This window comes from Triticum aestivum, chromosome 5A (assembly GCF_018294505.1).
Source record: "Triticum aestivum cultivar Chinese Spring chromosome 5A, IWGSC CS RefSeq v2.1, whole genome shotgun sequence".
NCBI classification, from domain to species: Eukaryota; Viridiplantae; Streptophyta; class Magnoliopsida; order Poales; family Poaceae; genus Triticum; species Triticum aestivum.
Genome location: NC_057806.1, coordinates 613,280,284 through 613,299,173, shown reverse-complemented (window position 1 = coordinate 613,299,173; position 18,890 = coordinate 613,280,284). Strand labels below are relative to the sequence as shown.

The 18,890-nt window shown below is 48.6% G+C and overlaps 2 protein-coding genes across 2 annotated transcripts; both read right to left on the bottom strand.

The window, feature by feature from the left end:
* Positions 1–3,876: 3,876 nt before the first annotated feature.
* Positions 3,877–6,112, bottom strand: LOC123105331 (MD-2-related lipid-recognition protein ROSY1). Its single transcript, XM_044527380.1, has 4 exons — positions 5,876–6,112; positions 5,665–5,766; positions 4,327–4,484; positions 3,877–4,170 (listed from the first exon to the last, which is right to left on the bottom strand). The coding sequence occupies exons 1-4, from the start codon at positions 5,970–5,972 to the stop codon at positions 4,063–4,065; spliced, it is 465 nt and encodes a 154-aa protein (XP_044383315.1). The 5' UTR covers positions 5,973–6,112; the 3' UTR covers positions 3,877–4,062.
* Positions 6,113–9,696: 3,584 nt separating this feature from the next.
* On the bottom strand, positions 9,697–10,993 carry LOC123107953 (putative RING-H2 finger protein ATL71). Its single transcript, XM_044529831.1, has one exon. It carries the CDS (start codon positions 10,762–10,764, stop codon positions 10,156–10,158), a length of 609 nt encoding a protein of 202 aa, XP_044385766.1. The 5' UTR covers positions 10,765–10,993; the 3' UTR covers positions 9,697–10,155.
* Between the last annotated feature and the right edge of the window lie 7,897 nt (positions 10,994–18,890).

Genomic DNA, 18,890 nt, shown 5'->3' with positions numbered 1-18,890 from the left:
GGTGTTGCAACCGAGCTTTTGTTTTGCTGGAACCAGAGTCCCGAGATGCTGGAACCGGAGACCATGCTTGCTGCAACCAGCAGCTGTCGGCGGCGAAGACGACGGGCTCCGGTGCTGCAACCATATATCATTTTTGCTGGAACCAGCTGGCGAAAAAGCTGCATCCACACATGACCAGTGCTGGAACTGAACGACGATACAGGTAATTTTGCTACAACAGGTTTTTTGTTTTGCTACAACCGGCAAAAAAATTGCTAGATCCACATTAACAAATGCTGGAACTAGAGCCCGTAAGCTTTTTTTGCTGATCGAACGTTTGATTTTTGCTACAACCGAAAAGAAATTTTGCTAGAACCAGCTCTCTGTTTTGCTGGAAACGGGGTGGCAGGGTGCTGGGACGGGCTCTCTGTTTTGCTACAATCAATCACCGGGAGTTCTTGCTGAAAGAGTTGTTATTTGCTGGAACCGGTGTTCATTTTTGCTGGAACCGGGTTTTTTTTTGCTACAATCGGTCAATGGAGTTCTTGCTGAAGAGTTGTTATTTTGCTAGAATCGGTGTTCAATTTTGTTGGAACCAGGTAAATTTTTTCTTCAACCGACAATAGAGGATTTTGTTGCTTTTGGACTTCTGTGTTGGGCATGACTGTGCAAGTTGACGGCCACGACGACGCCGGTGGTGCTCCAATCATGGTGTATGGCGCTGGAACCGACCGCATCAGAGCTGCAATGGTCTGATTTGTCAGCTACGGACACGACTGTTGGGGAACGTAACAGAAATTCAAAAATTTTCCTACGTAACACCAAGATCTATCTATGGAGAGACCAGCAACGAGTAGAAAGGAGAGGAGAGTGCATCTACATACCCTTGTAGATCGCTAAGCGGAAGCGTTCAAGTGAACGGGGTTGATGGAGTCGTACTCGTCGTGATTCAAATCACCGATGATCAAGTGCCGAACGGACGGCACCTCCGCGTTCAACACACGTACAGCCCGGTGACGTCTCCCACGCCTTGATCCAGCAAGGAGAGAGGGAGAGGTTGAGGAAGACTCCATCCAACAACAGCACAACGGCGTGGTGGTGGTGGAGGAGCGTGGCAATCCTGCAGGGCTTCGCCAAGCACCTACAGGAGAGGAGGAGGTGTCACGGGAGGGAGGGAGGCGCCAAGGGCTCAGGTATGGATGCCCTCCCTCCCCTCCACTATATATAGGGGCAGGGGAGAGGGGGGAGGCGCAGCCTTGCCCCCTACTCCAAGAAAGGGGTGCGGCCAAGAGGGGGGGAGGAGTCCATCCTCCCCAAGGCACCTCGGAGGTGCCTTCCCCCTCGAGGACTCTTCCCTCTAGGGTTCCCTAGGCGCATGGGCCTCTTGGGGCTGGTGCCCTTGGCCCATGTAGGCCAAGGCGCACCCCCTACAGCCCATGTGCCCCCCCGGGGCAGGTGGCCCCACCCGGTGGGCCCCCGGGACCCTTCCGGTGGTCCCGGTACAATACCGATGACCCCGAAACTTGTCCCGATGACCGAAACAGGACTTCCTATATATAAATCTTTACCTCCGGACCATTCCGGAACTCCTCGTGACGTCCGGGATCTCATCCGGGACTCCGAACAACATTCGGTAACCACATACAAGCTTCCTTTATAACCCTAGCGTCATCGAACCTTAAGTGTGTAGACCCTACGGGTTCGGGAGACATGCAGACATGACCGAGACGTTCTCCAGTCAATAACCAACAGCGGGATCTGGATACCCATGTTGGCTCCCACATGTTCCACGATGATCTCATCGGATGAACCACGATGTCAAGGACTCAATCGATCCCGTATACAATTCCCTTTGTCTAGCGGTATTTTACTTGCCCGAGATTCGATCGTCGGTATACCGATACCTTGTTCAATCTCGTTACCGGCAGGTCACTTTACTCGTTCCGTAACACATCATCCCGTGATCAACTCCTTGGTCACATTGCGCATGTGATGATATCCTACCGAGTGGGCCCAGAGATACCTCTCCGTTTACACGGAGTGACAAATCCCAGTCTCGATCCGCATAAAACAATAGATACTTTCGGAGATACCCGTAGTGCACCTTTATAGTCACCCAGTTACGTTGTGACGTTTGATACACCCAAAGCACTCCTACGGTATCTAGGAGTTACACGATCTCATGGTCAAAGGAAGAGATACTTGACATTGGCAAAGCTCTAGCAAACGAACTACACGATCTTTGTGCTATGCTTAGGATTGGGTCTTGTCCATCACATCATTCTCCTAATGATGTGATCCCGTTATCAACGACATCCAATGTCCATAGCCAGGAAAACATGACTATCTGTTGATCACAACGAGCTAGTCAACTAGAGGCTCACTAGGGACATATTGTGGTCTATGTATTCACACGTGTATTACGATTTCCGGATAATACAGTTATAGCATGAATAAAAGACTATTATCATGAACAAAGAAATATAATAATAACTTATTTATTATTGCCTCTAGGGCATATTTCCAACAACGACATGCGGCAACGACGAGCTTTCAGCAGAAGGGTGGCATGGGGGCTACGACGCTGGTGCTGCAACGAGCAGCGGCGCAATGGGACGGGGTGCTGTTGCCCCTCGTCGGAGCGCAAGCGCGTGGGGGGCGAGGGCAGAGATGCTCGCGGGAAACAGGAAGGAGGGGATTTCTGTTTGCGTTGACCAACGCGAGAGGAGGAGATGGTTCAGCGAGAGGCTACAAATCACCGGATCGGAGGAATAAGAATGAGGCGGGGTTAAGTGCCAGATCAGATGGACCCAGCTCGCTGCATCGGGCGGCTGGCGTTTGACCGGCCAACTGTTGGGCCGGCGCACCGGTGCAGATAACGCCCTTATAAATATACATCTCCTTCATGATTTATGCATATATCTTCATTATTTGGTATGTTTTGCAAACTAACGTCTCATTCATAAATCACATAAAAACATAAATTATGTCCTTCATGTGTCACAAGCACGTAAGGTCCATTTTCCCCGAAGTCATTTGTTTGCTCCCACGCTGCGAATTTGTTGGCGGTGTGTTACGGTGTTCTTTTTGTCAGAAAGAAACACAAGAGAAAAAAAATCTACCAACACCTGTCACAACATAGAAAGCCATTGAAACCCTCTCCTCTAGCAATAAGGCACCCTGCCACCCAATTCTCAATGTTGTGCTACAGTGGAAGTTGATTGATGTTGTCGTTTTATCAACTTTAAGATTCCCACAAGTTTGAATGATTTGTGTTTGCTTGGTTGTAAGGAGGAAACATGTGGAAGATGTCGGTGTTTCTCACGACTTATTTGACGTCACACGAGAGTCACGCTCTCAACACGCATGGTTCCAAACTATAGCGATTCTTTCATTTGTATTTATGTATGTATTACCCTTTTGCTGTTGTGGAATATCGCGTAGATTTCATTTATTGTTCCGTTATGACGCACGGGTATTTAGCTACCATAGGAGGACAACTGCATAGCCAACGCCGCACCCTTTCTTGTCGCATACAAGTGTTGATGCTCCAGTAGGGACACATGCTTAACATCTATTTGTGCGTATTATAACTAAGCGCTGAGTCATCAGAGATAACAAAATCATCGGAGCAGAAGAAAAAGGAGCCGCTTTCATCAGAGTACTACATAGACAAAGCATTTAGGTGCTTCACAGTGCGACGCTATCTTCTCTGCCTCGGTGGACAGCGTGCTAGCAGCAACCCACGACAGGTCCTCCACGGATGGACGCCCTTGTCGGGCCATCACAACAGGATGAATGCGGCACCGGCCCCAACCAATCACCCAAAATGCCCATGGTTCGTCGAAAGCAACCGCGGAGCCCAACCACACATGTAAAACACACACACAAGCGACATTCAACACTCAGAAAACACGCACTGGCAGCAACTCTGAATAAAACGGCTCAGTCCAACACATGCTCTCCCACTCGGGGTGATTCAGATTTTAGAGAGTTCTGCAGGTACATACATACATCCGTGGACCATGGTGGCTCTTTGCAACTGCAACCAAGGGTGTGTTTGGGTCGCGGCACATATTTGGTTCACATAATGGCGACAGGTGCGACGAACCCGATGCTGAACCCGAACAAGATGCAGGTCAGCTCCTCGTTCTTGTCTCCCAGCAGCTTCATCTGGAGACTGTAAGAACCCTGAAGCACATCACAGCAACACAAAACGTCAGGATGTCTAGATGTGATCTTACTTGCAGCGGCCTATTGAGCCCCTTGTCTGTCACAAGCACTACAAGGGAAAATATCTAGACAAGTTCGGCACCGAAACTGAATGTGCACTGCGGGTATGCTTACTGGTGGGGTGTAAGATGGCAAAGTCTGTTCGCTGGCTAGTACGAATTCGCCCGTTGCGGGACAGGGAGTCCCAGCACACAAGTCGTGAGTCTCTGAATCGACGTGGAAAAAGAAGTACCACACATCTACCACCAGCTTCCCTTTGGTGATGGTTTTATCTGCCAGGTGTAAACAATAGTAAAAATGTATCAGGGAGATTCAGAGCAAGGAAGCAACTAGAAAAAAAAACATTCTAGTTACAGAAAAATACTGTGAAATATGGGTGCATGCCGCTCATGCGTGTGTGTGCGTGTGCAGACACTAGTAGCAGATCCACGATAGACTAGGCCCAACAGACAAAAAGAATCTATATTTCAGCAGAAACCCTGCCAGATCCACATCACAAAAATTTCAATATTAAAGCCCTAGCGACCATGGTACTAACTATGAAGTGGAATATATAAAGTGTTTTGCAGGAAACACATGTTACAACTCACATTTCTTTCACCTATTGGCTATCAGAACAACTAACTGGGACATACTCCTACAAACCATTTCGGTTGACATGTCAGATGAATTTTAAGAGACTCAGGAAGCCTTGGCAAACTCAAATACAAGCATCGACAAACACAGGGAAGTCGTGAAAGTAAGGCCGATAAACATGCACGCATTACTGCAATTTGCGGCCAACAAATATTGGACGTTCCACAATCCAAACATGCAGGTGCAAAATATAGAAAGACAGTAACAGCTGCCTTGTCCAAACTCCAAAGAAGTCTTACAAAAACACCTAAAGAGACATATTCCCCAAATCTCAGTTCCTAACACACCACATTAGGTCCTTCACAAAACTCCAATTCGGTTGAAAACTTGAAATGTTACCGCGGACATGACTAATTCACATATAACAGTACATGGATAGGGCCAGCCAAACCTTCAGCAGGGCACTAATTTGATTGCTCGAAAAAATTGACACATCAAAAAACAAGCAAAAGTGCATCGATTTGATCTGACTACCACATACACACGGAGACACCGATCTAAACTCTGGAGTAGGCTGCTACCAACAATAAGCCATAACAAGGAGTACTCTACTAACAAGCTACTCCCTCCGTTTCTAAATACTTGTCTTTCTAGGCATTTCAACAAGTGACTACATACGGAGCAAAATGAGTGAATCTACACTCTAAAATATGTCTACATACATCCGTATGTACTAGTCATTTGAAATGTCTAGAAAGACAAATATTTAGGAACCGAGGGAGTAGATTCAAGTTGGCCGACAGCAGTCATGAGCACACCGCGCCACAATTCACAAGCCAAATCGCAAGGAGTTCAGGCTATTCGACGAAATCTTACCGGTGGAGGCGGAGATCTTGAAGGTGGCGGGCTCGCCGCGCACGACGGGGTCGGGGACGATCTCCACGCCGCTCACCTTCACCGGATAGTGGCGCCCCTTTTCTGCGGAACCAAACACCAACAGAAGCTCGCATCGCATACACAATCCGCGGAATCTCAAAAGTCAAAACGGGGACGATTTAGCCGCGAAAGGAGAGCTCGGAGCACTCACTGCAGTACTCGAAGTCGGCGGCGGCGGCGCAGGAGGCGGAGAGCAGGAGCGCCGCGGCGAGGAGGAGCAGGTCGCGGAGGCGGCGGTCGGTCGCCATCGCTGCGAACCAAAGCTCTGCGGTGTGGCGACTAGACCGGCAGGCAGGCAGGTGGACGCGAGTCGTGTCGCTGAGCAAGTGGGGCCGGTCAATCCAAGGAGAGAGATGTTGGCAGCAGTGTGTGTATGTGGAGGCCTATTTGGGCCTTGACATTGTCATTGCGTGCAATTGAGGTGGAGGCAAATCTCAAAACAAAAAAAAAACACGGGTGGAGGCCTTCAGTTGAGTTTTACTGTACAAGCCTGCCTGTTTTTCTGACATGCTTATATAAAACAAACAAAAATCTGTGTTTTTGCCTAGGGATGTAAGTGGCAAATAAATGACTTGACATTCCTATTTTTGCCCTAGAAAAATCTGTGTTTTAAAAGTTCGATTCAATGAGGTCAAAATAAAATAATTTTTTTACCATCTCTTTGAAGATCCATATCCTTATGGTAGTTTCGAAATCATACTTTTTAAAATAGATTGTCACTTTTAAAATATTTGGGATTCAACTTGAGTGTCTTTTTTAGATCGGATTCAACTTGAGTCGTGGAGCTATGATGTATATGAGATTATTGTTAACACCACTTGGTATATCCCGTGATTCCTACCTATCTGAATTCTAATTGGAAGCCCATTGTTCAACTTGCACACGCTGCGTGGGCCTATGGGGCTGCAGGCGCTGCAAATCGGCTGACCAAAATTTGTGGCCACCACACTTCTACGTAGTTGCTCCCTTTTTTTGTATTAAGAAGAAAAACACCAAATAGCTAAATATAACCACCTTCGCATCGTAAGGCTTAATGGGGTGCTGAATAAAACAACGGAAATGTTAACGCCCACACGCGTGGGCTTTTGCATCTCGCCCACACGCGTGGATCCGCGTCCGTTCGTGAGCGCACGAATCTTGGCATGTTTCTAGTGCCACGTAGGACAGGCCTGGTGTGTGGGCGTTCAGCCGGTCGCCCACACGGCCGTTTCACCACACAGGAGGGACTGGCGTGTGGGCGTTCAGCAGTTCGCCCACACGCCACTTTGCACGCACACACAAGGGCTAGTGTGTGGGCATTTGGCATCTTGCCCACACGCCCTTCTCCTCTCCCACACCCAAGCTGCTAGTTGCCATGTGTTTTTGCACTGCACATGGCAACTGCCCCTAGTGTGTTTTTATAAACAGGTGGCAACTCTTTTTTTTTACCCGAATTTGCCATGTGTTTTGCAGGGTACACGGCAACTGCCTAGTGTGCACGTAAGCAGATGACAACTCTCTTTTACCGAGTTGCCATATGTTTTTGCATGGTACATGGCAACTGACCTAACGTGCATGTACATGACAACTGCCCTAACGTGCACGTAAGCAGATGGCAACTCTTCATTTTTACATGACAACTGCCCTAACATGCTTGTGAGCACATGTCAACTCTCTCAACTGGCTAGTGTTAGTATGTGGCAACTCCTAAAGTTATGAAATCATGGCAACTACATTAGATCAGACCATACATGGCAAGTGCAGTTGAGCAACCATGGCAACTGCAGTTGTCCGACATGGCAACCGTAGTTCAGCGACATGGCAACTGCAATTAAACGAACATGGACGAGGGTCTGGACCATGGCAACTGCGGGCGCGCGGTGACCGTCACGCGTGGCGTGCGGGACCAGGAGGTACGAGGCCTAACATATGGGCATGTGGGCGTTATCAACTTCGCCCACACGCACGCGTGTGAGAGGGATCGGGAGGGGGGGGGAAGAGACGTGTGGGCGCTAATTGTTTTGCCCACACGTAGGTATGTGGGCTGCTCCTCTTATACACCACACAAAATATATGGGCGGACTTCCTAACGCCCACACGTGTGGCACTTATCGGCGTCCTAAAACAATAGGTTCATGGACCAATTCTCTATTTATTTCTTTTAGTAAAAAGACACTTGTTTTCCATTAGAATGGTCTTTCACGCTATTGCTGGGTTTCTGGGTATTTTATGGCTTACTAGCAAAGTATGTGTGCTAGGCAATAGATCTAAGGAGACGAATACATGTTCATAATCTCGAAAGAAAATCAATAAAATTATGTTAGGGTTTGCCCAAATTTTATTCCTCCTATTTGTTTGGATGAGGTGGGGGAGGGCATAGAGTCACGGGGTCATTATAGGGGTTTTCTGCAAATGTGCCTGGTTTGGAGATACTAACGAGTTTTCTGCAAATGTGGCACAGATTCACGGGGTCATTTTGCAAAATACCGCATCTTGTCTCGCATGCCTTATATTAGGTGTAGATTGGATAGTCAGAAATGACTGGCAAGATCACGAACATACTCTTTTATAGGAGTAGATAAATGAATATTGATGGTACTTAGATTCTAGATAAAATGTTGATCAAAAAATTGTTTTTATCCAATAGACTAGAGGAGATCACATTGCAAAAATGAAGTTGCAGGCAAAGATCTAGTTACCAGGCGGAAAACTCGGTTATCGCCCGGTAACTGTGAATTCCCGATACCTCACAAGAAATTGCCTGGCTGAGCAAAAAAAAACCTAATTCATGAATTTGAATGAATTTAAACTAAATTTTGTTGCATTGAATTTCATTCAAAAAATCATCTGGTAACCGCTCGGTATTTTCTGGTTAACGTGGTAACCAGAAATCTCGGTGCACAATGAGTTTTTTTTTTTGCATCCGGAATTGAAATCCTTTGTTGCAGGCAGGGAAGGAAAATGACACCTTGTTCGAAGTGAGACAACTGTGGCATTTGATTTCCACGTTTTTTGAAAGGCTCATAAAGATATATCGACGGGTCTTTTTTGCGACTAATTTACAGAAAATGGCATGGGCTGAACGAAGTACTGAAATTTGCAATAAACAGAGACAAAATTGTACTTCCTCTGTTTTTATTTAATCTGCATTTTAGCTTTGCTCAAAGTCAAACTTTGTAAACTCTGAACAAGGTGTCTGTTTGTTAAAAACAGACGTGGGCGTTCTGGGTCTTTTTCGACCGCCTTCGTTTTTCTACGACGTCAGCTGGTTAAAAAAATCGCTGGCTGTACGTCTGGATTGCTGGACCACTAACAGTAACAGTACCACGAGCCTACGATACCACTTAACAGTACACAGAGCAGAAAGTCGTCTCCATTAAAATCATCTACCGTAAGCGGCGTATCCAGCTCTTCAACGCTGTACCATCACAGACCATAACACCACAGATGCCCGAATCCTGATACAGGAGTACCTCCTCTACTGTATACCATTTTCTGCCGTGTTTCATCCATAGTACGTTTGAAATGTAATCAACCGACACTTTCTTCTCTGATTCTCTCCAGCAGCCGGTAAAAACTGAACCCAATGCAGTGCCTACGATTCAACGAGCACCCAGACTCTCAGCAGATCAGTGCACAAAAATAAGTTAAAATTCAAATGGACGGTCATTGTTTTGTTCGGATCAAGGCAGAAGTCGCGTGCCCTGGAATCGAAGGTGCCTGTCATTTTGCTCTATATCTTGTCTCGTAGAACATGAAGCCGCATGGGTGTCTGTGTTACTCCAAAGCACAATGAAAACTACGGGTTTTCGCATGATTGACCCTGCAAACCTGGGGGGAAGGGGGCTGCATGTACTCCACCTTGCTTAGAGACCAAGATTATATTAAAGATTCAGTTTGGGGGGTTGCCGGAATTGTAAATTGGTCAACTTGCTGGAGGTGTTTGAAATTGAATACCGAACTATCGCTGTTCGATGTTCTAACTGACACTGGAAGCCAAGAATATCGAATCGGCCCAAAGCGCTGATTCTGAACTTGTCTGCTGCATTTGCGAATCAGTGTATGGCAATGAGAGAATGCATTTACATTTCGAGCTTGAAACCCAACATTTGATTCAGTATATTCAAGACAACCTACTCTACATTGTGACATTGACACCCAATTTGCTAATGTCAAGTAATAATCCCTCTTTGAGCACATGTTCTGAACTTCTGATCGGGGAACTCTCAACCATTTGTATCAGGATTCAGGACAGAATGCTAGGCTGACTTGCATTTCCATCAGAAGTGAAACTAAGCTGAAACCGGATTTACACCCCAGATCACAAAAGAAACTTCTAATTGATTCCTAACCTGAACTTTTCTTTCACCAATCCCAATTTTCTAAAACAAGAGAAAAAGGAACGAGAAAAGAGCAAGAACATTAAAACCACGCAAGAACCTCTGTGTGGTGTCAGGAGGACAGCCTCGTCATGGCCAGCGGCGTGACCTCCGCGAGGGGCGTGGGCAAGGGGCTGGGCAGCGGCGAGGTCCGGCAGACGGGGCAGGTCGGGTGCTTCCGGAGCCAGGGGTCGACGCACTCCCGGTGGAACAGGTGGCCGCAGTCCGGCAGCATGCGGAGCACGTCGCCGTCGCCGTAGTTGTCGAGGCACACGGAGCAGCAGGTGCAGGTGGTGCCCAGCTTCCTGTTCTTGCTCCTCCGCGCCTCGCCGTACACCACCTCCGGGTACCCCTTGAGCGTGGCCTCGTCGATGCCGAGCTCCACGTCGACGTCGTCGCCGGTTGCCCCGCCGCCATCGTTGTCGCCGCCGCCCTCGCGGCGCCGCGCACGCCGCCTTCGCCGGGCCGTCCCTTCGGCGTCGGCGGCGGCCTCCGGGCCGGGCGGGGGCGCGCGGGTGCAGAAGTAGGAGGCGAGCGTGATGGTGGTGATGAGGAGGAGGATGCCGACGGAGACGCCGACGCCGTAGCCGAAGCCGCCGATGCGGTCGGAGCTGAACATGCCCACGGAGGTGCCGTCGCCCGGGGTGAACCGGCCGGGCGCCGGCGGGGCACCGGCGTTCATCCCGACGTCGCGCTCGTCGCCGCTGGACCGAAGCGAGCGGAGGCTAGCTAGCTAGCTAGGAGAGGTGAAGGTGAGGAGTCGTTGGTGGAATGGTGGTGGTGGAGAGGGGAGAGCGATTCCTGATCGTCCGGTGGGGTTTTTGTTTGGGGTCGAAGGAAGGGAGGGAGGGAGCTCGGATCCAGCGGACGGAGGTTGCTGCGAGGGGGACGTCAACGCTTTGCATGTTGCGGGGAGCGGGACGGGGAGACGACGACTAGGGGAGCGAATACCATGTACGGGTACGAGTAGTGCGGGAGAGCTGTATTAATTGGATGCGTCCGGGCTATGGCATCGATCGAGGTCAATGCTGCGTCGGGCGATTTTTAAAATGCTCGTTCGGTTTGGTTTGATTGGTGCCCTCTTTCCTGCATGTTTTTGCTGTTGATTTCTGCTTGTTTGTCAGTTCCGCCGTGGTCAATGCAAATCATGGTTCATGGGCTGACTTTTGCGGCTTCTTCGGTTGTCTTTCTTCCAATTTTGTTTTCCAACTTGTGCGAGAACCTATACTGTGCAAATTTTTATACGTCCTTAGAAAACATCTACTCCCTCCTTTTCGATTTATAAGGCCTATCTTAATTTTTTTGTTTTTCCAATTTAAAGGGCTCATCTCCATCTTATTTTTAATTTCCAATGCACATTAAATATTTGCATGCAAGAATTAAAAAGAAACACACTAATGCATGTAATGTTCCTACTCATCTACTCCCTCCATTCCCAAATACTTCCTCCGTTCTAAAATAGATGGCTCAACTTTGTATTAAAGTTAGTATAAAGTTGAGTCATCTATTTTGAAACGGAGGGAGTATAAGTCTTTCTAGAGATTCCAACAAGTGACTACATGCGAAGCAAAATGAGTGAATCTATACTCTAAAATATGTCTACATACATCCGTATGTTGTAGTGCATTTGAAATGTCTAAAAAGACTTATATTTAGGAACGGAGGGAGTAGTGGTCAAGCATGCATGCACTGTAATTAGTCCAAATTAGTGCATGAGTTTAATTAGGATAGTTTTGTAAAGTACGAGATACATTCCTCCAATCACAAAATGCCTTGGTTGATGAGATTTGAGATTTGAGCCTTATAAACTGGAAGGAAGGGAGTAGATGTGAATTAGACAAACTATTTTTATATTACAAATAGGCGTCTGTCCATTACCAAGTGGCATGGTATTCATTTTTCTAAAGTAGGACGTTTATGATCGTGGGAGTGGGGAAAAACATGCATGTAGAAAATGTATAACATGGCAGTGTAAAATGCTTATAGAAAACTAGAAACATATAAATGTATGGTAAGATGGTAGCGGTCGGAAATGCCTAATGGAGCTCGAGCTCCATGGAACCCTTTATTTGAAAAGTTCAAAAATCAAAATTTTATGTTTCATGGAGGAATACAAGCATACACACGGATCTATACTACTTTTCTGCAAAGTTTCATGGCGGAATACATTTATACGTGAGCTACACAAAAATGACTAAATCACATATTTCTAGCACATGTATTGTTCACTATAAAAGTACATGGTTCTTTTTGTACAGCCCACACCAAAACGTATTTCGCGATGAAATTGTACACACATCTAGTATACATATATAAGTACTTGTGTATTTTTTTTAAAAACTAAAAAGGTAAAAATTTAAATGTTTGAAAATTTCGGACTCCATGGAGCCCGAGAACAAAAGGTCCACTCTTGGTAGTTGTTGGTTTTTATAATATGTAATAACACATAAAAAATCAGACGAGATGACTAAGTCTATACCATAAATTTCATAGATACAATAGACTTATATAAGATTGGGCTCGGTGATTTCATTTTTCTTCAAAATTGCATGCATCATTAGATCATTGCGGAAAGCATAAATTTCTATGGGTTCCAAGTCAATAGACTAGACAAGCTTTGTAGGGAAATTTTCTAAATGGCACAGTCCTCTAATTTTGTTTTATAAAAAACATTTAAATCAAATAAGAAGCCTTGGCAATGGTACCGTTGTCTTAAACCTTCTTTGATTAAATGAATGATGCATGGATGCATCCTAGGATGTAGAAGTTGAAATTTCTTCCAAAGAGATATCCCCTCCGAGGGAGTCCTGGATTAGGGGGTGTTCGGATAACCGGGCTATACCTTCAGGCGGACTCTTGGACTATGAAGATACAAGATTGAAGACTTCGTCCCATGTCCGGAAGGGACTTTCCTTGGCGTGGAGGGCAAGCTTGGCCATACGATATGCAGATCTCCTACCATTATAACCGACTTTGTGTAACTCTAACCCTCTCCGGTGTCTATATAAACCGGATGGTTTTAGTCCGTAGGACAACATAAACAACAACAATCATACCATAGGCTAGCTTCAAGGGTTTAGCCTCTCCGATCTCGTGATAGATCTACTCTTGTACTACCCATATCATCAATATTAATCAAGCAGGACGTAGGATTTTACCTCCATCGAGAGGGCCCGAACCTGGGTAAAACTTCGTGTCCCTTGCCTCCTGTTACCATCCGGCCTAGACGCACAGTTCGGGACCCCCTACCCGAGATCCGCCGGTTTTGACACCGACATTGGTGCTTTCATTGAGAGTTCCTCTGTGTCGTCGCCGTCAGGCTCGATGGCTCCTACGATCATCAATAGCGATGCAGTCCAGGGTGAGACCTTTCTCCCCGGACAGATCTTCGTCTTCGGCGGCTTCGCACTGGGCCAATTCACTTGGCCATCTAGAGCAAATCGAAAGCTACGCCCCTGGCCGTCAGGTCAGATTTGGAAGTTTAAACTACACGGCTGACATCCGCGGGGACTTGATCTTCGACGGATTCGAGCCACTGCCGAGCGCGCCGCACTGTCACGACGAGCATGATCTAGCTCTGCCGCTGAACAGTGCCCTGGAGGCCGCACTCGCATCGGCTTCGACCCTTAATTCGGAGCCAACTGCGCCGATCGAGGATGGGTGGTTGGACACCGCCTCGGGGGCTGCGCTCCCAACGGCGATCGCGCCGAACACCAGCCCCGCACTCTGCGAGACTCATGACTCCAAGGAGCCGGACTCCTCTCCAGACTCCGAACCCTCCGCGCCCCTGCCGATCGAATCCGATTGGGCGCCGATCATGGAGTTTACTGCCGCGGACATCTTTCAGCACTCGCCTTTCGGCAATATTCTGAAGACACTAAAGTCTCTCTCTTTATCAGGAGAGCCCTGGCCGGACTACGGTCAGCAAGGTTGGGATACAGACGATGAAGGAATTCAAAGCCCACCCACCACCCACTTTGTAGCCACTGTCGACGATTTAACCGACATGCTCAACTTCGACTCCGAAGACATCGACGGTATGGACGCCGATGCAGGAGACGATGAAGAACCAGCACCTATCGGGCCCTGAAAAGCCACCTCGTCATATGACATATACATGGTGGACACCCCAAAAGAAGGAGATGTCGATGGAACAACGGAGGATGACCCCTCCAAGAAACAGCCTAAGCGCCGGCGTCAGCGGCGCCGATCAAAATCCCGCCAAAACAAATACGGCGATTCCAGCACGGGAGACAATAATACTCCGGAGAGTGCCGAAGAAAACCCCCTCCAGCAAGATTTAGCATAGGAGGATGGAGAAACCAGCCCTCATGAGAGAGCGGCAAACAGAGAGGTCGAGGATGATAATTATATGCCTCCCTCCGAAGACGAGGCAAGCCTCGACGACGACGAATTTATCGTGCCAGAGGATCCCGTCGAGCAAGAGCGTTTTCAATGCAGGCTTATGGCCACGACAAGAAGCCTCAAGAAAAAACAGCAACAGCTTAGAGCTGGTCAAGACTTGCTAGTCGACAGATGGACTGAAGTCCTTGCGGCCGAAGAGCATAAACTTGAACGTCCCTCCAAGAGCTACCCAAAGTGCAGGTTGCTACCCCGACTAGAGGAGGAAGCACTTAAACCTGCATCACCTGCACTTGATACGGCCGATCGGCCACCTCGTGGCCGCGACAGAGAGGCCTCTTGGCCCTTCACTCAAGCCGCACCCCGTATCAAGGCACGGGAAAATGCGCCGGACCTGCGAGATATGTTGGAGGACAAGGCAAGGCAAACAAGATCGATCTATGGATCGCGTGGGTGCCCCACGACTCGAGACGGTAACCGTCACACCGGCCACAAATTCGGCAGGGCCGAACACAGTAGACAAAGCTCATTGGAGCTACATCGTGATATAGCCCAGTACAGAGGCGCCGCACACCCACTATGCTTCACAGACAAAATAATGGATGATCAAATTCCTGAGGGTTTCAAACCTGTAAACATTGAATCATATGATGGCACAACAGATCCTGCGGTATGGATCGAGGATTATCTCCTTCATATCCACATGGCCCGCGGCGATGATTTCCACGCCATCAAATACCTCCCACTCAAGCTTAAAGGACCAGCTCGGCATTGGCTTAACAACTTGCCAATAGGATCAATCAGTTGTTGGGAGGACCTGGAAGCCGCATTCCTCGACAATTTCCAGGGCACTTATGTGCGACCCCCAGACGCCGATGACCTAAGTCACGTAATTCAGCAGCCAGAGGAATCGGCTAGGCAATTCTGGACACGGTTCCTAACAAAGAAAAATCAAATAGTCGACTGTCCGGACACTGAGGCCCTAGCAGCCTTCAAGCACAATATCCGTGACGAGTGGCTTGCCCGGCACCTTGGACAGGAAAAGCCGAAATCTATGGCAGCACTCACGACACTCATGACCCGCTTTTGCGCGGGAGAAGACAGCTGACTTGCTCGTAGCAACAACATGACCAAGAACCCTGGTAATTCGGATACTAGGGACAGTAGTGGCAGGTCGCGTCGCAACAAGCAGAAGCGCCGCATTAACGGCGACAACGCTGAGGATACGACAGTCAATGCCGGATTCAGAGGCTATAAATCCGGTCAGCGGAAAAAGCCATTCAAAAGAAATCCTAGGGGCCCGTCCAGTTTGGACCGAATACTCGACCGCTTGTGCCAGATACATGGCACCCCCGAAAAGCCGGCCAATCACACCAACAGGGATTGTTGGGTGTTCAAGCAGACAGACAAGTTAAATGCTGAAAATACAGACAAGGGGCTGCATAGCGATGACGACGAAGAGCCCCGGCCGCCGAACAACACTGGATAGAAGGGTTTTCCCCCACAAGTGCGGACGGTGAACATGATATACACAACCCACATCCCCAAGAGGGAGCGGAAGCGCGCGTTAAGGGACGTATACACGATAGAGCCAGTCGCCCCAAAGTTCAACCCATGGTCCTCCTGCCCGATCACCTTTGATCGAAGGGACCATCCCACTAGCACCCATCATGGAGGATTCGCCGCATTGGTTCTAGACCCAATTATTGACGGATTTCATCTCACTAGAGTCCTTATGGACGGCGGTAGTAGCCTGAACCCGCTTTACCAGGATACAGTGCGGAAAATGGGCATAGATCCCTCGAGGATTAGGCCCACCAAAACGACCTTTAAAGGCGTAATACCAGGTGTAAAGGCCAACTGTACAGGCTCAGTCACACTTGAAGTGGTCTTCGGATCTCCGGATAATTTCCGAAGCGAGGAGTTAATCTTCGACATAGTCCCATTCCGCAGTGGCTATCACGCGCTGCTCGGACGAACCGCATTCGCCAAGTTCAATGCGGTACCGCACTGCGCATACCTTAAGCTCAAGATGCCAGGCCCTCGAGGAGTAATTACGGTCAATGGAAACACCGAACGCTCCCTCCGAACGGAGGAGCACACGAAGGCCCTTGCAGCGGAAGTACAGAGCAGCCTTTCCAGGCAGTTCTCCAGTCCAGCCATTAAACGTCCGGACACCGTCCAACGCGCCCGGAGTAACCTACAACAAGACCGCCTGGCACGTTCCGAGCAGGCGTAGCAATGCGGCCCCAACCCCAGCCCTCGCAAAAATGCGGCACCAGTACTTCGCGTACATAACTACGCTCTAGAAATACCATGGGTACAGGGGGAGGGGCACCATCACGGCACGCCCAAAACACGGCTTAAACCGCACCAGGGACTGCCGATTTTTTAATTTTCTCTTACTTTCAGGACTCCACTCTTCGGAAGGCCTGTTCGGCAGTTCAATTGCCGCACAAACGATGCAAGAACCAGGGAAGCAGACAAGCCATGCCACATTACGGAACTCCCAAGTGGTCTCTATCACGAGCAGTATACCTGTTTCGCATATCATTCCGCAGCCTGCCCTTGGAACGGACATGTTAAAATAGTCCAACCTTTTGCTTATCACATTATTTGTATCGTTCTGCTTTGATCGCAGCCCCTTTTTAATAAACAATGCATAGCTTCTGTCTATTTTTGCATTACTCTTTTTTTACAAATATATGTTCCTTAACGACATGTTGCACCCGTGCACTTCGGTACGGCCAAGATACGCCAGGGGCTTTAGTACCCCTCAACATGGTGTGAGAAGTCCGAACACTTTAACAAGTGCGGCACCCCGAACTTATAGCATTATATGCATCGGCTCCGAATCATGTCTTGGGTCAATAGTTGGGTTTGCCCGGCTCCTATGTTTTGGTGCCTTACGTTCCGCTATATCGGCTAAGGTAGCACTAGGAGAACCACTGCGATTGTGCCCCAGTTGAGCTGGGTTGAGCACCTCAGTGGAGAAAGCTAAAACTGACTGTCATGATGAAGCGAGAGCTGGTCGCTGTTTGAGATGTTTTTCGAGTCCCTAAAGACTTATGCCGCTTAGAGCAAGGAGTCGGCTCTGTCCGGCCAAGTCGTGGATAGCGCCCCGAACTCGGTCTTCCGTATACCAGGGGCTTCGCCGAAATTTAAAATTATACTCCCTCCGTTCCAAATTATGTGTCGCAGAGATGAATGTATCTAGAACTAAAATACATCTAGATACATCCATACCTACGACAAGTAATTTGGAACAGATGAAGTAGAATTCTATGGCTAAGTGAGAGTGTTCACGCATTATAGTCTGATTGCCTTGTTTGTTGGGCTGAGCGCCTCCCTCAAAGGACCCAAACATGGGAAAAAGAGCGCTCAGGTTTATCCCCGAACACCCCAGCACTAGCGGCATGGGGGCAGAAGCCGACGACTCTCCATCTCTCAGAATTGATAAACAGCCGCACAGAAGGTAATATTTTAAATTCCAACAGCATTGCTTAGCGCATATGAACAAGTTTTCAGCGCACAGGACAAAACGAGCAAGTTTCACTAAAAAATTACATCCCTAGAACATTCATTCTCCACAAGGCAGGCACCCTTCAGAACATCCTTATAATAATTCTCGGGCTTGCGATGCTCTTTCCTCGGCGGTGGCCCGTCCTTCACAAGCTTCTCAACATCCAGCTTGCCCCAGTGCACCTTAGCATGGGCTAGGGCCCTACGGGCACCTTCAATGCAGACAGAGCGCTTGATGAATTCGAGCCTTGGACAGGCCTCCACCAGCCGCCGCACCAGCCCGAAATAGCTCCCAGGCAGAGCCTCTCCAGGCCACAGCCGAACTATGAGGCCCTTCATGGCCTGTTCGGCCGCCTTGTGGAGCTCGACCAGTTGCTTCAGCTGGTCGCTCAGGGGCACGTGGTGTCCGGCCTCAGCATAGTGAGACCAGAACACCTTCTCTGTCGAGCTGCCCTCCTCGGCTCGATAGAATACGGCGGCATCAGACACACTCCAAGGAAGATCTGTGAACGCTCCTGGAGAGCTCCGGATTCGGGTAAGTAACAAGTAACTCACGTTTATGTGTTTGCTTTGCATAAAGAATGCCTTACCCGCCTCTATCTTCTTCACCTCATCCAACTTCTGGAGGGCCTTCTGGGATTCGGCCTTGGCAGACTTGGCATTTTCAATAGCCACCGCAAGCTCGAACGCTCGCGTCTTTGAGTCAAGCTCCAAACTCTCATGTTTTTCCATGAGAGCCTGGAGCTCTTGCCGCACCTTGCCAACCTCGGCCTCATACTTCTCTCGCTCGGTGCGCTTCGTGGCCGCCGTCTTCTCGGCCTCGAGCAGCGCTTGCTTAAGGGTCACCACCTCAGACGTGGCCCCTACAATAGCCACGACAATCCTGTCATTTTTTGCAATTGCACCTTTTTATATATATTTGAA